Source organism: Colletotrichum truncatum (genome assembly GCF_014235925.2).
Source record: "Colletotrichum truncatum strain CMES1059 chromosome Unknown Contig_0006, whole genome shotgun sequence".
In the NCBI taxonomy this organism is placed as follows: domain Eukaryota; kingdom Fungi; phylum Ascomycota; class Sordariomycetes; order Glomerellales; family Glomerellaceae; genus Colletotrichum; species Colletotrichum truncatum.
The window spans coordinates 2,716,320-2,732,723 of record NW_027222403.1 but is presented as its reverse complement, the minus strand read 5'-3'; the positions used below and the strand labels follow the sequence as shown (position 1 = coordinate 2,732,723).

Sequence of the window (16,404 nt, the reverse complement as noted above, 5' to 3'; positions counted from 1 at the left end):
GGGGCCTTGAAACGTGGGGACGAAGTCAATAGTCTTTCTTTCATCCTCGCCGCGTCTTCGCTCCACGTACTATTGACGTCCCCACGTGGACGGCATATCAACCGCATTTAGCCTGAAGACAAGACGGTTGAGCCTCTCTGCACATTTGATACATTCGAAAGTCACATGCGTAGGTAACAAAGCCAAAAAGTGGCTGAAAACAGCAGTAGATTTCAAAAGGATCATTACAAAAAAAAGAAATAAGCATCTAATTTTGGTATACGCTCCATGCCCGCTGAATCCCAACGATGCCAAAAAAAAATAAAAAAAAATAATAAACGCCGTAAACCATGTGTGTGGTCCGACCCCGGGCGCCCGTAGGCTTCCGATAAAACTATATAATCTCACTTTCCCGTCCGGCTCCGGAGCGTCTTCAGCCCCGTCCGGTGCTCCGTGTGCTTCTTGCTAAGCTGCTTCTGCCGTATAAACAAACTCGTCACCAACCCCAGGCCCGCGAACGCCACGTAGACGATGTACATGGTCCGCAGGCCGTTCAGGTACGCACCGCGGGCGATCCGGCCCTCGTCGCCCTGTAATCCTGCCACGACGCCGACGCTTGACGCGGCGCTCGATCCTGATAGCATACCCGCCAACTCCGGGCCGAGTTCCGCCAGGAGACGGGGGTGCTGTTTCTGCATCTCGTTGTTGAAGACCACGCCTCCGATGACGACGGAAATGGACGTCGCCATCTGCCGGATGAAACCAAAGGTCGATGTCGCTGCGGCGATGTCCCTCGGCTCGACGGACGTCTGTACTGCGATCAGGGGCGACTGGAAGTTCGGCCCGATACCGAGCCCGGCGACGATCTGGTACAGGACGATCTTTGTGAAGTTGCGCTCAAAGGGGAGGTCGTTGAACAGGCCGAATCCGAGGGTGGCGACGGCCATGCCTGAGATAATTAGATAGAGATAGTTGCCCGTCTTGCGGATGATGATGCCCGCCGCCGCGGACATTAGAGAAAGCGAAAGGACATAGGGAAGGAGGTACACGCCCGACAACAGCGACGAGACGCCCTGGACGCCCTGGAAGTACAGCGGCAACCAGTAGCTGCCCGAGATGAAGGCGAAGGCGTGGCAGAAGGAGGTGGCGAAGGCCGCGAGGTTGGACCGGTTGCGGAAGAGGTGCATGGGGATGACGGGGTACCTTGCGTACTTCCACTCGTTGACGGTGAAGACGGCGATGGTGACGACGCCGAAGACGATGAGGCAGATGACGGTGGGCGAGTTCCAGGGGTAGGTGACGCCGCCGAACTCGAGGCCGAAGAGGAACATGATGGTGCCGCCGATGATGGTCAGCGTGCCGATCCAGTCGACGGCCTTGAGGCCCTCGACGACGGGCGTGCGCGGGTTGTGCAGCTTCAGCACGAAGAAGAGCACGATGATGCCGACGCCCGAGATGGGCAGGTTGATGTAGAAACACCAGCGCCAAGTGACCTGGCTCGTAAACACGCCGCCGATGACGGGGCCAACCGCCGACGCGACGGCCCATACCATGCCCATGACTCCAAAGTAGACTCCCCGCTGGCGCATGGAGAAGAGGTCGCTGATGCAGATGTTCACCAGGACGATGATGCCGCCGCCGCCGATGCCCTGGATGGCGCGTGCCGCGATCAACATGCCCATGTTCACTGCCAGTCCGCAAATCAGCGATCCGACCCAGAAGACGGCGACGGCCGAGAGCAGAACGGGTTTGCGGCCCCAAATGTCGGAAATCTTGCCCCATGTCGGTACGAAGGCGGCGTTGGCGAGGAGGTACGCGCTGCCGACCCAGATGTAACCGATGTTGCTGTTGAACTCCTGTGCGATGGTGGGAATGGCGGTTGTGATGATGGTGACGTCGAGAGCTGCGAGGAAGAGGGCGGCGCATAGGGAGAGGACGATAAGCGTCGTCTCCAGCTTGGTGCGGCCGGCCTCGGGGGCATCCTCGTCGGCGGGCGGTGCCTGCGCCGTTGTCTCAGACGCCTCTTTGGTTCCGTCGCCGGCGATGGTTGCATCTCCGGCCTTGGCGATGCCGGTTTCGTTTTCGTCATCGCCGGCTACATTGTTGCTGCGGATCGTCACCGAGTCGGCGCTGCTGTTGCTGGTGGTGCCTGCGGATCGTTCTACATCATCGAGTTTTTCGTCGTCGTGGACCTCACGAGGGTCTTTTGCTGTCATCTGTGGCGTGATGCTCTCAGGTACTGAGTTTGGAGAGGGATCGCGAGTAGGTGTTAGGTAATTTGTGCTGTTATATATCGAATATTTGAAGTTGAAAATCTATGAATCAATAGTTATGAAGGACTTTTGGGTTCAGTAGAATCTCGAGTGAGAATATTCGTATTCAACGTCATTAAATGAGAGTTGACTACAACTAGTTTGAAAAAAAGCGATGAGGGAGAGAGGACAAGTCACTAAGCGAGCGGTCAACCCCCGTATATTGGAAGAGACTTTCACCTTCAAGTATCAAAGAAAAGAGAAGAAAGAAAAAAAAAGATTCAGTGACAAATTTGCCGTCAGGCTCGTCGCGAAAGGGCGCGCGGCGACAGCAGACCTTCATTACCTAGTCGATGACAAGCACCTCCACATCCGCTCCAACCTGACCCCGGTCCCATGCGAAAGATCGGGAAAAGTGGGATGGCCTCGAACGAGCCAAAAGCAGCTAAGCAGCTCAAGCAACTGGGGGTGTGTGTGTGGTTTCGCCTAGGTCTGGGGGGGGATTATACTTAGTTCCGTTTGCCAAGCGATGGGTGAGCATCAAATTGGCGTTGCCGCGTTGCCGAATCGGCAAAAAAAAAAAAAAAAGTGTTTGCGGACCAAAAAGATGTTTTCTTAATGGAGAAATTCCGGCGACGACTGGAACGTGGGAAACTGTATGACACATAGAGCACGCAATCAAACTCGGAACGAGTTCGGAGTTAAAAGGACATTTTGTCCGAGGGCTTCTTCTCATTAGCCGGTACTGACACACTCTCTCTGCTCTCTTTTCCTTAGCCTTAACCGGAGGAGTTAACCCTGGACATATGACCTGCCTAATTTGTTCCGTGCATCACCCAAGAAAGCATACGAAGACATGGCAGCTGTTTCTTGGGTCGATGGAAGTAGACCAGAGACTACCTAGTAGTTTAGATAGTTATCAGTCCCAGCCCTCAGGCTTGGATGGGTGGTTGGGTTGCCATGACTATTCTGTTACTGAGTAGTCTCAATATTGCCTGTCTTATTTACAACAGTGCGACAACGACAGCACTTGAGCAGTGACTTGACTTACAAATGATGCGATCAAGTTGAGAGTGTCTTAGGATGATGACGCTGACTATTTGGGGTGGAAGCAGGGTCACCCCTTCGGATCATGTTCCCCGCACCCAAGCTTCATCCTAAACGCCGGCTGCCCACACAGATCGTCTTGATCTGCGACTGCAGCCGCCAATTGAGCGGGTTAAGTGTCGACCGGGACACGCCGACCGGGTGTGTTGACGGTACGTGTCCGATCGGAGGGGTTCCGACCAAGACAGAGGCTTTGAGGTGACAATACATAGTGAAAATGAGAGAAATAAGGGTTAGTGAACGATTTACATTTCAGTATGTTTCTAGTTCTCATTTACACTTATTATCCTGCTTGCGCTTCAAGGCCAACTCAATCCTCAAATGAGAGTCAGTTGCTGGGATGCTTATTGATTGAGTGGGCTTGACTATTGAGACCAACCAGATGAGAGCAATCAACTCCCTTGTTTAAAACACATAAAAATCAATGAGCAAAATAAGATAACCAGCATCAAATCGTACAAAGTAAATAACACAACTCTCAAAGCCAAGCCACAACGTTCCAGTGGAGGGAACCACCCACAAATAACCTCATCCGAGTGGAACTCAATTCAAAGCTTGGCCTCTCACAACCAACTCAATTTGAGCCTCATCCTCCGATCCCACAATCAAACTTCAACCGCAACCTCAATTCATGTTGTACCACCGCAAAACCCTCCTCTCCCTTATTTCAACCTACCATCAGTAAACTCGCTAATGAGACACCTCACACGGCGCATCTCAGCCTCACCCATCATCAAACCACCCACCCTCCGCCTTCGCCACATCACCACGATGTCCTCCTCGCGCACTTACACCGACGCCCTCGAGCGTCTAAACACCCTCATCCCCAACCTCAAAGTCCACGCCCTCTTCAACGCCCCAAAACAACAGCCGCAAAACCCCCCGGCCAAAGATGCCTCCAAACCCGCAGACCCCAACGCCCTCGCCATACCCGAAATGCGCGCCTGGCTCGCCCGCGCATCCCTCACCCCAGCCCGCCTCTCAAACATCTCCTACGTCCACATAGCAGGCACCAAAGGAAAAGGCTCCGTCACAACCCTCACCACCTCGGCCCTGATAACGTCCCGCAAGGCAGGCCGCGTCGGCACCTACACGTCCCCTCACCTCGTCTCCCCGCGCGAGCGCATCGCCATCGACGGCCAACCCATCTCGCAGGCCCTCTTCGCAAAGTACTTCTTCGAGCTCTGGGATACCCTTTCCGCTGCGCCCGCCAACGAGGAACTCGGCATGGAAGCCGGGTCCAAGCCCTTTTACTTCCGCTATCTCACCCTGCTGGCCCTACACGTCTTCCTCGCCGAGGGCGTCAAGACGGCCGTTGTGGAATGCGGTATCGGAGGCGAGTACGACGCGACCAACATTATCCCCGACGAAGCCGTCACCGCGAGCATCATCACCCAGCTGGGCATCGACCACGTAGCGATGCTGGGGTCTACGGCGGAGCAGATCGCCTGGCACAAGGCCGGCGTCATGAGACCCGGAGTGCCCACATTCACCCGCCGCCTCGACGACCAGCCCGGCGTGATGGACGTCCTCCGATCCCGAGCACAGGAGAAGGGTGCGGAACTAATCGAGGTCCCCGACGACGCAGTCGTTTCCTGGACCGGCGTGCCCGGGGCGAAGCTTACCGGCGGCGACTTTCAGAAGCGGAACCAGGCCCTCGCAGCGCTTGCTGCGCGGCATCATCTCAGCGTTCTCGAGGCGAAGGACGCAACCCCGGTAAGCTCGTTGGACGACGTGCCCGAGGAAATCATCTCTGGGCTCCGCGAAGCGACCCTACGCGGCCGGCAGGAAGTGATGCAGCAGGGCCCGGAGACATGGTACCTCGACGGCGCGCACAACACGGACAGCTTATCCGAAGTAGCCCGCTGGATCTCGCCGCTCGTCGCCGACCCCAAGACGTCGTTTGTCCTCGTCTTCAACCAACAGGAGCGCGACGCCGCCGAGCTCCTCCTCGCCTTTCTGAAAGAGGTCGAGGCAGCCGGCGTCGACCCCGGCGCGAAAATCGCCGGCGCAGTCTTCACGCGGAACGACAAGGCCAGGCTCGAGGACGCCGACCTGAGCGTCCAGCAAAAGTGCGCGGAAGCGCTGAACAAGGCGTACCCCGACGTCAGGACGACGGTGTGCGCGGACCTGGCGGAGATGAAGGCCGCGGTGGAGGCCGTCACTGTCGATGCCGACAAGCAAGGTCTCGTACCGAAAGTGCTCGTGACAGGGAGCATGTACCTCGTCGGGAACGTCATCGGTTTCTTGGAACCGGACAGTTTACTGTGAGCAACGTAGATTAAAACATAATTTATAAGCATATATATATCTATATATAAATCCGTAGAGTTGAATCCGCGAGGACTAGACTAGCCGCCTCCTGTATATGCCGCCCCTGGACCGTCATGATTCATTCATGTACATGTTGAAAAAAAAAAAAAAAAGGAAAAGAAAGGAATCAAAACCAGACGCCTTGCCCGCCCTCCGACTAAATTCACAAAGCATCCGCCCCCTCTAGGATACCCAGCGCGCCACCCACAAGATGAAGACTCCCCGTGACGAAGGCCTGTACGCTCTCGCCCTCCGCGACCTCCCCCGCCAGGCCCCGGACATGCTGCAGCGCCTCCTCGATCGTGGGGATGACCTTGACGTCGGCCTGGGGGTCTAGCTGCGACCACCGCTCCGCGAACTGCCTCTGGACCGTCATGGCCTCGATGGCCTTGGCGTCGTACTGGTGGTTTACAAAGTCTGTTTGTTGGGAAAAAAAAAGTCAGCAGCCATCCGCCCGCCCCGAAACGCCTTTTCACTTAAAAAAAAAAAAAAAAACGACTATAACTCACCCCGTTTGTACCCGGTCTGGGCATACGTGACGTTCGTGCAGAAAATGACCGTGTCGAACCCCCTACCGTCCCTCTTGACCCCTTCAAACACGCCGTCCAAGAAATCAATGGCCTCCGTCCGGCCCTGCTGGTTGAACACGAGCGCGCGGGGTCCCTTGTTCCCCCGCGTCTCGTCGGCGAACCACCGCGACGCCATCTTCAGGCTGTCCGTCGTGTGCGCCCCGTCAACGTGCCACACCACCTTCCCCTCGTCCTTGACCTCGCACCGCCCGCGCCACACGACCTGCTCCAGCCCTTCCGTAAAGTCCCGCGGCAGCCGCTCCTCGTCGACCTCGAAATCGGGATCCAGCCTCCGCAGCACCGTCTCCGCGAGCCTGACGGCGAGACTCGCGTTCCTCTTCTGAAAAGTCGCATCGGGCCGGATGGCGACCCCTTCCAACCGCTTGTCGACCCCGACGACCTCCAACCGCACCCCCTTCTCCTCCGCCCTTTGCTCCAACACGGCCTGCGCCTCGGGAACCTGCTCGACCGTGAAACCCGCGCTGCCGTTCTTCATGATGCCGGCCTTGTGCCACGCAATCTTGGCAACGGTATCGCCCAACGCGAAAACGTGATCGATCCCCAACGTCGTGATTCCCGTGGCCACGGGCTTCGCGACGAGATTCGTAGCGTCGTACTCGCCGCCGATGCCCGTCTCGAGGATCGCGCAGTCGACGCCTTCCTGGATGAAGGCATGGAAGCTGACGAGCGTGAGGTACCGCGAGTAGATCGGCCTGGTGCCCAGCGCGACGGCGTCTTCCTGCGCCGTGCTCTCGCCCAGCCTGTCCCAGACCTCGAAGAAGTACCGCGCGAACAGGTCCTCCGAGATGGGCGTCCCGTTTATGCGTATGCGCTCGCGGACGGCGATCAGGTGCGGCGATATGAGCAGGCCGACCTTCTGCGGCACCCGCCTCGCGGAGAGGGCGCGGTGCCGCGCGAGGATCGAGTCGGTGAAGGCGCAGGTGCTTCCTTTGCCCTTTGTTCCCGCTACGTGGATCACGTTGAGGCCGTCGAGGTCGGATGTCTGTTTGTGTTGTCTCGTTAGGGCAATGTTTCTTTGTTGATTGAGCTGGAGGGCTCCCCGGGGGGGAGAAGGGGAGAAGGGGAGAAGGGGGGGTTACTGCACCGTATATCCTATCCGCGCAAGATACGCCTTCATCTCCTTGACAGAAGCCTCATCAGGCCTGACGCCCGCCTTGCGACGCGCCTCGATGACGGCAAACGGCGTCTGCAGCGTATTCAATGCGTCGACGGCATCCTATACAATCATCTCCACGTTAGCTACCCCTCTCTCTCTCTTTCCCCTCATCTTTCAACCTCCCCTCCATTGTGCACTTCCAGGCGCGCAAACGGTTCCGAAGTCGGAGGGTGGGGAGGGGGGTTTAAACACACTGATCTTGAGACTGATAACTTACATTGTACGTCCTACCGGCGGTAGCCATTGTGCGAATCAATATGCCGAATCGCGAGGGAGACGAGAAAAGCTGTTGAGTGCTGCTGAGACGCAAGGCACGGCGGGGCACATGATGCATTGGGTGGGAGACCTTCTGGGTGTCTTTTTTTTATTTTTATTTTTTTTATTATCGGACGGGAGGAATGAGACGACGGCGACTTGCAGCTGTCTGTCGGGGGGGGGAGAGCCAAATGTCGGGGTCGGTGGGGGGGTTTATACTGCCCCACTTTCCGCGACTGTCGTTCGGATGCAATCCCGGTTTAACGGCTTTTTCATCCGTGTGTGCTCTAAGAGGATGCCGGGATAACAACAAGTCTTACAGTACCAAAGATCACGCTTATTTCGATCAAACTAATACCCATACACTACCCAGAATACCCCCTCCTTGGTACACAGACATGGTATCAACAGACAAATACATCACATTACACCAGCAGCTGATAGAATACACTGCCTTCATTCAAGTCTATGGCTATGTCTTACACAGACCAGAGGTCTAGGCTCTCTAGCTTCTCCTGAGCCACCCGTCCATGACAAAAGAAAAAGAAAAAGATTTGTTTCCCTCCATTATTCCAGCTTCAAGCTCTGCAGACGCGCCTCTGCCGCAATGACCTGGGACATGTTAGCTACCGTTGTGTGAATACTTGGGAAGAATAAAAATAAAAACTCACATCAAGCGCCTGCTGGACCTCCAGCACTTTCCTCACCTCACCGAGCCAGTCTCTGCTCAGCGTCTTCGCCCAGCCCTGCAGACCGTTCATCTCACGGGCCGCAGCGTCCAGGTTGCCCTCCTCCAAAAGCGTCTGGGTGCGTGTCAGGATGCTCTCGACGTCGTTGCCGTCGGCCAGACCCTGCTTCTTGAACATGACCTTGCTGAGAAGGTAGCTCGACGCGTGGCTAGCAACACCGGCCTCTTCAGGCAGCAGCGAGGCCTTGCGCACCTCGTTGGCGACTATCCGGAATCTGTCAATGAGCTGCGCAGCGTTGGCCAGGCCGCGCTGGTAGGCAGAGGGGTTAATGGACGCAATGGCGGCGTTGACGACCGGGTCGTCAGCCGCAATCTCCTTGAGAGCGACGAGCTCGCGGGTGAAGGGACGGGGGTTAGTGGCGTTCTCGAGGCTGGCACGAACGGCATCCACGGCCACGTGCAGCTGCTGGGTGCGCAGGTTGGTGTCAACAACCTCGTTCCATCCAGTGGTGAGCTTCTCAAGCTCGGCCACGGCCGCCGACAGCTTGTCCAGCTTGCCAAGACGACCCTCACGCTCAGACTCGACGTGGTTCTGGACCTCGGCGACGAACTCCTTCTTCAGGGCGAGAGCCTGCTCCAGCAGCTGGTTGTTGAGACGCTCCTCGTTGAGCTGCTTCTCACGCTCCAGCAGAAGCTTGACGCGCGCGTCGTAGCTCTCCTTGACCTTCTGCATCTCGTCCTCAAACTCCTTCCTGAACTGACCCTCCTGGGCGACCATGGCGGCCTCGACGCGGGCAATCAGATCGTTGGCGGCCTTGTCAAAGTCGGCAACCTTGGCCTGGACCTCGGAAGCAGCCTTCTCCTCGACCGAGGACTTGATGGCCTTGATCTTGCTTCCGACCTTGCTCAGCTCGTTCTTAGCCTTGGTGATGGTAGGAGAGTAGCGACCGTGGGCCTTGTCAGCGTTGATAACGGTGATGATGTCGTTGAGCATGTGAACAAGATCCTGCACAACCGGCTCCGTCGCGTCTTCAATCTTGAGGGCGTCGATGGGGGCAATCGGAGGGAAGCGCGAAGGCTCGTTGACCTCGGGGGCCTTGAACTCGGTAGTCTCCTCCTTGGTCGTGACAGGCTTGGCCTCGACGACAGGCGCGGGCTTGGACTTGGGCTTGGCGGGCTCGGGAGCCTTGACCTTCTCGACGGGCTTCTTCTGCTCCTCCTTGACGGCGACAACCTTGGCGGCTTGAGCCTTCTCGACCGCGTTGGACTGACGGCCGGCAGGCTCGCCGCTGTCGGCTACTCTCCAGGAGGCACCGCTCTGGGCGGGAACATTGACCTGGTTACCAGTATCTCTCGGCTTGATCTTGTTGGAGAGGTTGGGAAATCGCTTGCGGAAGTCCATCTCCTCAAGGTAGAGGACAGCCTGCTCGCCAAAGGGAACATAGGCGGTAAAGAAGTCGTGGAAGTTGTCGTTGATACGAGAGTACCAGACACCGCCACCGAAACCGACAGCGCCGAGGATGGCGAGGGTCAAGACGAGGTTTCTCAATCGGCGGAAGAAACCCTTCTTCTTGGGAGCGGCGGCAGCGGGCGTCTGGGGCGGAGGAGGCACAACGGCCTCGGTGTTGGGTGTCGGGGGAGTGAGAGGAACCTCCTCCTTGGGGATCGTCGGCTCGGCGGCGGCGACCTCGGGAGCGGCGCTCTTCTCAGCGGTGATGGTTTCTGATGCCGGCAGGACAGGTGGTTTGGGTGCTTCGGGCTTCTTCTCGTCGGCAAAATGCCTCCGGCTGACGGCGGCGGCCTGCCATTGGCGGCCAATGACGGCTGCCGCAGGCCTGTGGCCGAGCACCCTCACGGATCGAATCGACGTTCGCAACATGAGGGGATGCAATGGGCCGACAAGGCGGAATTGGGGAGGGGGATGATGTCGAGGTGTTGAGGTGGAGGGAGGTGATGGAATCCAGGCACAAAAAAGCTCAGGGAAAAGTTCGGCTAAAACTGGGCGAGCTTTCCAGCCGCGTCGCAGTGGTAGGCCGACGGCAGGAACCGGGATGAACAGTGGCTCACGTCACTGGACCAGCGGACTATAGAGCTCCAGTATTTTGAGAAGAGGTGCTGAGCAAGAAAAAAGAAGGAAAATAAAATAAAATAAAAAAGAATTGTAATTGATAAAACATGAAATATTTGCATGTATTCGACATAAACTTATTTATTTTCTACCTTCTTCTTATTCTCTCCTCCTTTTCAAGCTTCAATCTTATAAACATCTCCCCAAAGTCACATTTCATCCTCTTCACACCTCAGCTCAAAATACCTCACCTTGCTACGTCACTTGGCTCTCATACTGTAACAGTCGCTGTCATATTCACATATGCCCTTTGTATACCCGACTCAAGAACACGTCTCACGTACAACTCAAAAAAAGATGATACGAACAACCATCCGTAAAACAGTTGCCTCTATTGCATACTGTACATCAGAAAAATGCTGCAGGATGCTTCCCCCCAGTGGTTAAAAAAAAAAAAAAAATGAATCCATTCCCGTACACCGTCTTGTTCCAGGTCTGTCCCTACACCCGAGTTTGCCACAACCGAATGACCAGCGCAATGAAGACACGAAATGTAAACCACACCCTTGAAAAACGTACTGTTGATATTAAAAAGCTGGGCCTGGCATACCCTCTCTTGGTGTAGGGTGTGAGACGACGCTGTCCGACCTCATCCAACCAAAGCGCCATCGTTTACGTGCTCGTCTGGTCTGTGGTATTTGGTCGGCGGGTCATCTTGGGCAGTCTGCCGGCTGGAGTCTGCCTCGTTTCGATAGATAAAAAAAAAAAAAAAAAGTGTCCTTCTCTCGCCGGTTCTCATGGCTCGCCTGATATGTGATGTCCCTTGTGTTGTTCTCATCTAGCAGCTGCATGGCCCACTGACGTTGCTGCCAGCCGTCTCGGGCTGGAGACTGACGCCCTGTCGCTGGCCTGGTCGGGCATGCCTAGGGCCGGCCTGGTCAAGCGGCAGCTTCTTGGCGATGGCCGTAAAGAGATCCTTGACGTTCTCGGCCGTCTTTGCCGATGTCTCGAAGAAGAGAAGTCCGGCCTCGCGCGCGTAAGCCTCGGCATCTGCTGTGGGAACCGCTCGCTTATCGGGTTGCTCGTTGACCAAATCCAGCTTGTTACCGGCGAGGGCGATGATGATGTTTTCGTTCGCTTGTCTTTGCAGCTCCTTAACCCAAGCCTTCGCCTTGTCCAGCGACGCCTACAAATTTGTTAGCCTTTCGAACACCACATTTCGGATACCGTGTAGCGTACAGCCTGGGTGATATCATAGACGACAACGGCGCAGTTGGCGTTTCTGTAGTACATGGGTGCGAGCGACTTGTAACGCTCCTGACCGGCGGTATCCCAGATTTCGAACTTGACTGTAGTGTTCTCGTCAAGAGAAATGGTCTGCGTCAAGAAAGCGGCACCGATGGTAGATTCACGGTAAGAGTCAAATTGGTCCTGCGACGAGACATGATCAGTTGGATGATTTTCCCCGGGAGATGCGGGAATCGACGATGATCACATACCTTAACGAATCGCAGAACGATCGAACTCTGGGAAAGAGAGGGGACACGTTAGCACGACGGACAGTACAGTGGCAAGCTCCGAGCGAGGTACCTTTCCAACAGCGGACTCGCCTGCATCGTCACAGTTAGCCAGTTGATTCAACTCAAAAGATGTGGCGGAGACAAAAAAATACCAAGCAAGACGAGCTTGAACTGCGCAAATCGCGTGTTCATTCCGCGAGCGCCGGGAGCACCAGGGCCTCGAGCTGCCATGTTGAGTAATGTGGAGGATTGTTGGGAGAAAGCGGGTTGTTGCGGAAAGCTTCAAGTTGGACGGGCCTCGCAGACGGACGGGAACGAACTGGGGGGGGCCGCTCTATCGACAGTCGCTGGATGGAATGGTTGGCGAAGATGGGAAGATCGTCTAGATAGAAATGGAGGATAGTGGGCGATGGAGGTAAGACGGACAGACAGAGTTGAGCAAAGTCGGTCGCAAAACAGCAGCCTGGTCGTGGATCGAAATCGTGATTGCGCGGCGGGGGGTTGGACGAGGCGTGTAGTGGAAAGCGGTAGTAGCGGGAAAGAGAGAGAGAGTTGATGGTTAATCGGGTCCTGGAATAATGTGACTGCCTTGGGGGGCGATGAAGCTCAATGATGAATGGCTGGGCGGATACTAAGCACACGTCAGGCCTTTTTTGGGGGGGTGCGTGCTAGGGGACCTTGTGTGCTTGGGAGGCAATACACTATGCACCTCAGTTACTGTATGTGTGTGTGTATACGTAGTTGGGTAGGTATGGGCCTCGTGGCGGTAATCGATGGTGCAGGGTAGAGCAAATGAGATGGGGACCTTTTTCTTTTTCCTTCTTTTCGGGGGTGGGAAACAGTGAGGTAGCTGCTGTGACGGGGTGCGCAGTGACCCCGATAAGTCTCCCCTGGCGTCCACTGGCGGCTTGCTCTGCTGACCTTTGCCTACGTAGTAGATGTAGTGTTGTTCGCACTGCAGAAGAGGTACCTTTCTGCGTGGGAATGGGGTGACGGTACTTAGGTACTAAAGGGTGTCATTCACGACAGTGGGTTGTCGCAGACGTTCGATAGCATAGCGCCGCCTGGAGAGAGGACCAATGTTGGGTTACCTAAGCAAAGTTGGCCCGCGGCCTCCTTGAAGCTACTACCCATAACATCATTCCAGATACGTACCGTAGACCCAGCGACTTGAAGCTGCGCTAGAGTCACAGAAGGAAAGCAAGCTGTGTTATGTAATCCTTGCGTTTGCCGAGTCCTCTGCTGCCGTTTCACTGGTCCATAGCTCCCTTCCCTGGCCCGTGCCCCTCTATCACAAGCCGGAGTTCCAGCTCCAGAACCCCGACTCAAGTCCACTAACAGCGTCAGTGCAGCGCATTTCTTGATACTGTAACTGAGGTACGGCAGGAGAGCAGCAGGTAAGAGCAAGCGCTAAGTCCACTGTTTCCATACCAGCTCCAGCAGCCCCAGCCCCAGTACCCTGAAAAGTACCCTGAACAACAGGTAAGCTGCGCCTGCAAAGTGACGACAGCCACTTTTTTATCGGCCCTCACTATCCGTACTTGGCCAACCAACCAAAGCCTCAAGCTGTCCTCAAGGCTCACGGCTCAGCTCTTTGCGATCGCCGACAACGCCTCCCCTCGTTGACCGACCATCAGGGCAATCAAGACTGCCGACTTCTTAATCTATTCACTCTCTTTTATTTGCCTCCCTTGTCTTTTTTGCCATTCTTAACCCTTCTTCTTCTCCTTCCTTTCGAGTCTCCCCCCTGTTGCCGTCGTCATCATGGCGCCTACTCTCCCCTACCGCGATATCAACGTCAAGGTCGCGCCCGATTCTTACACCTTTACTTCTCCCTCCTCTCCCGATGCTCCGGCTCTCGTAATCGACCGTCCGACCGGAGATTTGCGCCTCGGCGATGCCGGCCTGAGCAAGAGAGTCACCCGTGTCACCAGCATCGCTGGTATTCTGGGCATCATCCAGCTTAGACTTGGTGAGTTTCTACCCCTCCAAATAGGCGCTTACGAAGTACGAAGGAATCTTGCGCTGACCGGGTGAATTTTGAACAGACAAATATGTCATTGTAATCACAAAGGCCCAGCCCATGGGCCGCCTCAAGGGCCACATGGTCTACAAGGTCGTCACCACCGAGATCCTGCCCATGCGCGAGCGCCAGATTCGCGACCCTGACGAGGATACCTTCATCGGCCTGCTCGACACCTTCATGAAGAATGGCCCCATGTACTTCTCCTACTCTTTCGACCTCACAAACTCCTTCCAACGCCAAGCTTCTGCCGACACTTCCCTCCCGCTCTGGCAGCGCGCCGACGACCGTTTCTTCTTCAACCGCTTCATCCAGTCCGACTTGATCGACTTCCGCACGCGGGGCGCCAGAGGCCATGCTGGTCCCCAGCCTGGTGCCGATCCCTTCATCCTGCCTGTCATCTTTGGCATGCTGGAGATCAAGCCCACGACCTTCAGGGGAACACCCGTGACCGTCACCCTCATCTCCCGTAGATCGAGACACCGCGGCGGAACCAGATACTTCACCCGAGGTGTCGATGACGAGGGCCACGCCGCCAACTACAACGAGACGGAACAGATCACCATCTTCAACGATTCGGGCAGCGGCATGGGTGGCTTCGCCGGCAGCAGCGATATGCAGAGCGGGAAATACGGCGCGGACGGCAAGGAGACGCAGATCATGTCGTACGTCCAGACCCGAGGCAGTGTGCCCACCTACTGGGCCGAGATCAACAGCTTGCGCTACGTCCCCAAGCTTCAGGTTCGAGGCATCGACAGCGCTCTCCCTGCGGCGAAGGCACACTTTGAGGAGCAGATTCGTCTCTACGGCGACAACTATCTCATCAACCTCGTCAACCAGAGCGGCCGCGAGCAGCGTGTCAAGAACTCGTACGAGCAGATGGTTGAGAAGCTCGTTTCCTCTCCAAAGGAGAGGACGGAGGCTGACCGCATCACGGAGGAAAAGTTCACAACAATCCAGCCTGAGAAGCGCGCCGTCCAGTTCGACCGCCTACACTACATCTACTTCGACTACCACCACGAGACCAAGGGCATGAAGATGCACCGCGCTTACGCCCTCATCGAGAAGCTCAAGGAGGCGCTCGACGCCCAGGGGTACTTCCGCGCCGTTGACATGCCAGGCGCCAACGACGGCCGCCTCGAGCCGCGCAGCTACCAGACCAGCGTCATGCGCACGAATTGCATGGACTGCCTCGACCGCACAAACGTCGTCCAGTCCATGTTCGCGCGCCATATGCTCGACCGCATCTTTGAGGAGATGGGACTCATGGCCCGCGGCTCCTCCTTCCGCGACGAGGACCCGGCCTTTGAGCACATGTTCCGTAACCTCTGGGCCGACAACGCCGACGTCGTCTCGTGCTCCTACTCGGGCACCGGAGCCATGAAGACGGACGTCACCCGTACGGGCGTCCGCACCAAGATGGGCGCTCTCCAGGACGCCCGCATCGGCATTACCCGTTACTTCAAGAACAACTTCCTCGACGGACCCCGCCAGGACTCGTACGACCTCTTCCTTGGCGTCTACCTGCCGGGCACCGCCAACATTGGCAACTCGCTCATCTTTGCCGACCGTCGCCCCATCCTCATCCAATCTGTCCCCTACCTCCTCGCCTTCAGCATCTTCCTCGTCCTCGTCGCCCTCTTCACCAAGACCGAGGCCGTCCTTTCCATCCGTCTATTCATCCTCTTCTGGCTGGCGGTGGCCGCATGGAGCGCCAGCTTCATCTTTGGCCACGGCATGCTCTACGTAAGTTTTGTCTCGTTTCTCGCAGAACTTTTACCCAACTAACTTCCGTCCCAGGTAAACTGGCCCAAGCTGAACCCCAGGCCGTGGGCTTTTGAGGGTTACAACGAGCACATGTCCAAGGCCCGCAAGGATTCTGTTTTGGGATCCTTTGTCGCCCGTCACGAACGCGGGCTCAGCACGGCACGGTATCTCAATGCCGAGGAGGGCAAGAAGAGAATCGAGTAAAGCCGGGTTGTTTCTTTAATTTCTTCTTGCAACTTTTGGTTTTGTCGGTCCTGCAAATGCGCCAAAAGCCGCATTGCTGGGGCCCTCTGCTTTTGCTCCATCGTGTCGGACGGCGATCCACACACACACACAAACACACACATTCACATACTAGTTTGGCCGCGGGCCATTTTGGAGGCATGGACCCGATTTCGGTTTTTTTTTTTTTTTTTTTTTTTCTTTTTTTGCGTCATCTCTCTTTTTATCCCTTTGGTCCTCACGCTGTTGTTCACTTCAGCTTGTTACGCAGGGGAGTCAGAGGCACTGGTATAGACTAGATGTCTTTTATTGAAAAAAGTATATGCCCTGCTAGAACTGATTAATACTACTTTTGTTCGTTTAGTGCAGTTTCTATCATTGTCGGTCTTTGTCTGGTGCATTGATAAGTGGTGAGACAACAAGTGGGTGACGAGGAGGTGTGCGTCTTCCTCACTAAGAAACTT

The 16,404-nt window shown here is 56.0% G+C and overlaps 6 protein-coding genes across 6 annotated transcripts; 2 read left to right on the top strand and 4 right to left on the bottom strand.

Moving 5' to 3' along the window:
- Positions 1-383: 383 nt before the first annotated feature.
- CTRU02_210018 (transporter C3H1.06c 4) lies at positions 384-2,195 on the bottom strand (the record flags this gene model as incomplete). Its single annotated transcript, XM_036720837.1, has 1 exon — positions 384-2,195. One exon carries the CDS (start codon positions 2,193-2,195, stop codon positions 384-386), a length of 1,812 nt encoding a protein of 603 aa, XP_036587677.1.
- Positions 2,196-4,109: 1,914 nt separating this feature from the next.
- Positions 4,110-5,609, top strand: CTRU02_210017 (Folylpolyglutamate synthase 1; the record flags this gene model as incomplete). The annotated part of the gene is made up of 1 exon (XM_036720836.1): positions 4,110-5,609. The coding sequence occupies one exon, from the start codon at positions 4,110-4,112 to the stop codon at positions 5,607-5,609; it is 1,500 nt and encodes a 499-aa protein (XP_036587676.1).
- A 205-nt stretch (positions 5,610-5,814) lies between these two features.
- Positions 5,815-7,731, bottom strand: CTRU02_210016 (folylpolyglutamate synthase; the record flags this gene model as incomplete). The annotated part of the gene is made up of 4 exons (XM_070205377.1): positions 5,815-6,068; positions 6,161-7,223; positions 7,326-7,459; positions 7,596-7,731. The coding sequence occupies 4 exons, from the start codon at positions 7,729-7,731 to the stop codon at positions 5,815-5,817; spliced, it is 1,587 nt and encodes a 528-aa protein (XP_070061025.1).
- Positions 7,732-8,219: 488 nt separating this feature from the next.
- Positions 8,220-10,219, bottom strand: CTRU02_210015 (MICOS complex subunit mic60; the record flags this gene model as incomplete). Its single annotated transcript, XM_036720834.1, has 2 exons — positions 8,220-8,264; positions 8,324-10,219. The coding sequence occupies 2 exons, from the start codon at positions 10,217-10,219 to the stop codon at positions 8,220-8,222; spliced, it is 1,941 nt and encodes a 646-aa protein (XP_036587674.1).
- A 1,027-nt stretch (positions 10,220-11,246) lies between these two features.
- Positions 11,247-12,159, bottom strand: CTRU02_210014 (GTP-binding protein ypt5; the record flags this gene model as incomplete). The annotated part of the gene is made up of 5 exons (XM_036720833.1): positions 11,247-11,594; positions 11,648-11,839; positions 11,908-11,934; positions 11,999-12,018; positions 12,081-12,159. 5 exons carry the CDS (start codon positions 12,157-12,159, stop codon positions 11,247-11,249), a joined length of 666 nt encoding a protein of 221 aa, XP_036587673.1.
- Positions 12,160-13,692: 1,533 nt separating this feature from the next.
- CTRU02_210012 (phosphoinositide phosphatase) lies at positions 13,693-15,922 on the top strand (the record flags this gene model as incomplete). Its single annotated transcript, XM_036720831.1, has 3 exons — positions 13,693-13,900; positions 13,977-15,697; positions 15,752-15,922. The coding sequence occupies 3 exons, from the start codon at positions 13,693-13,695 to the stop codon at positions 15,920-15,922; spliced, it is 2,100 nt and encodes a 699-aa protein (XP_036587672.1).
- Positions 15,923-16,404: the final 482 nt, after the last annotated feature.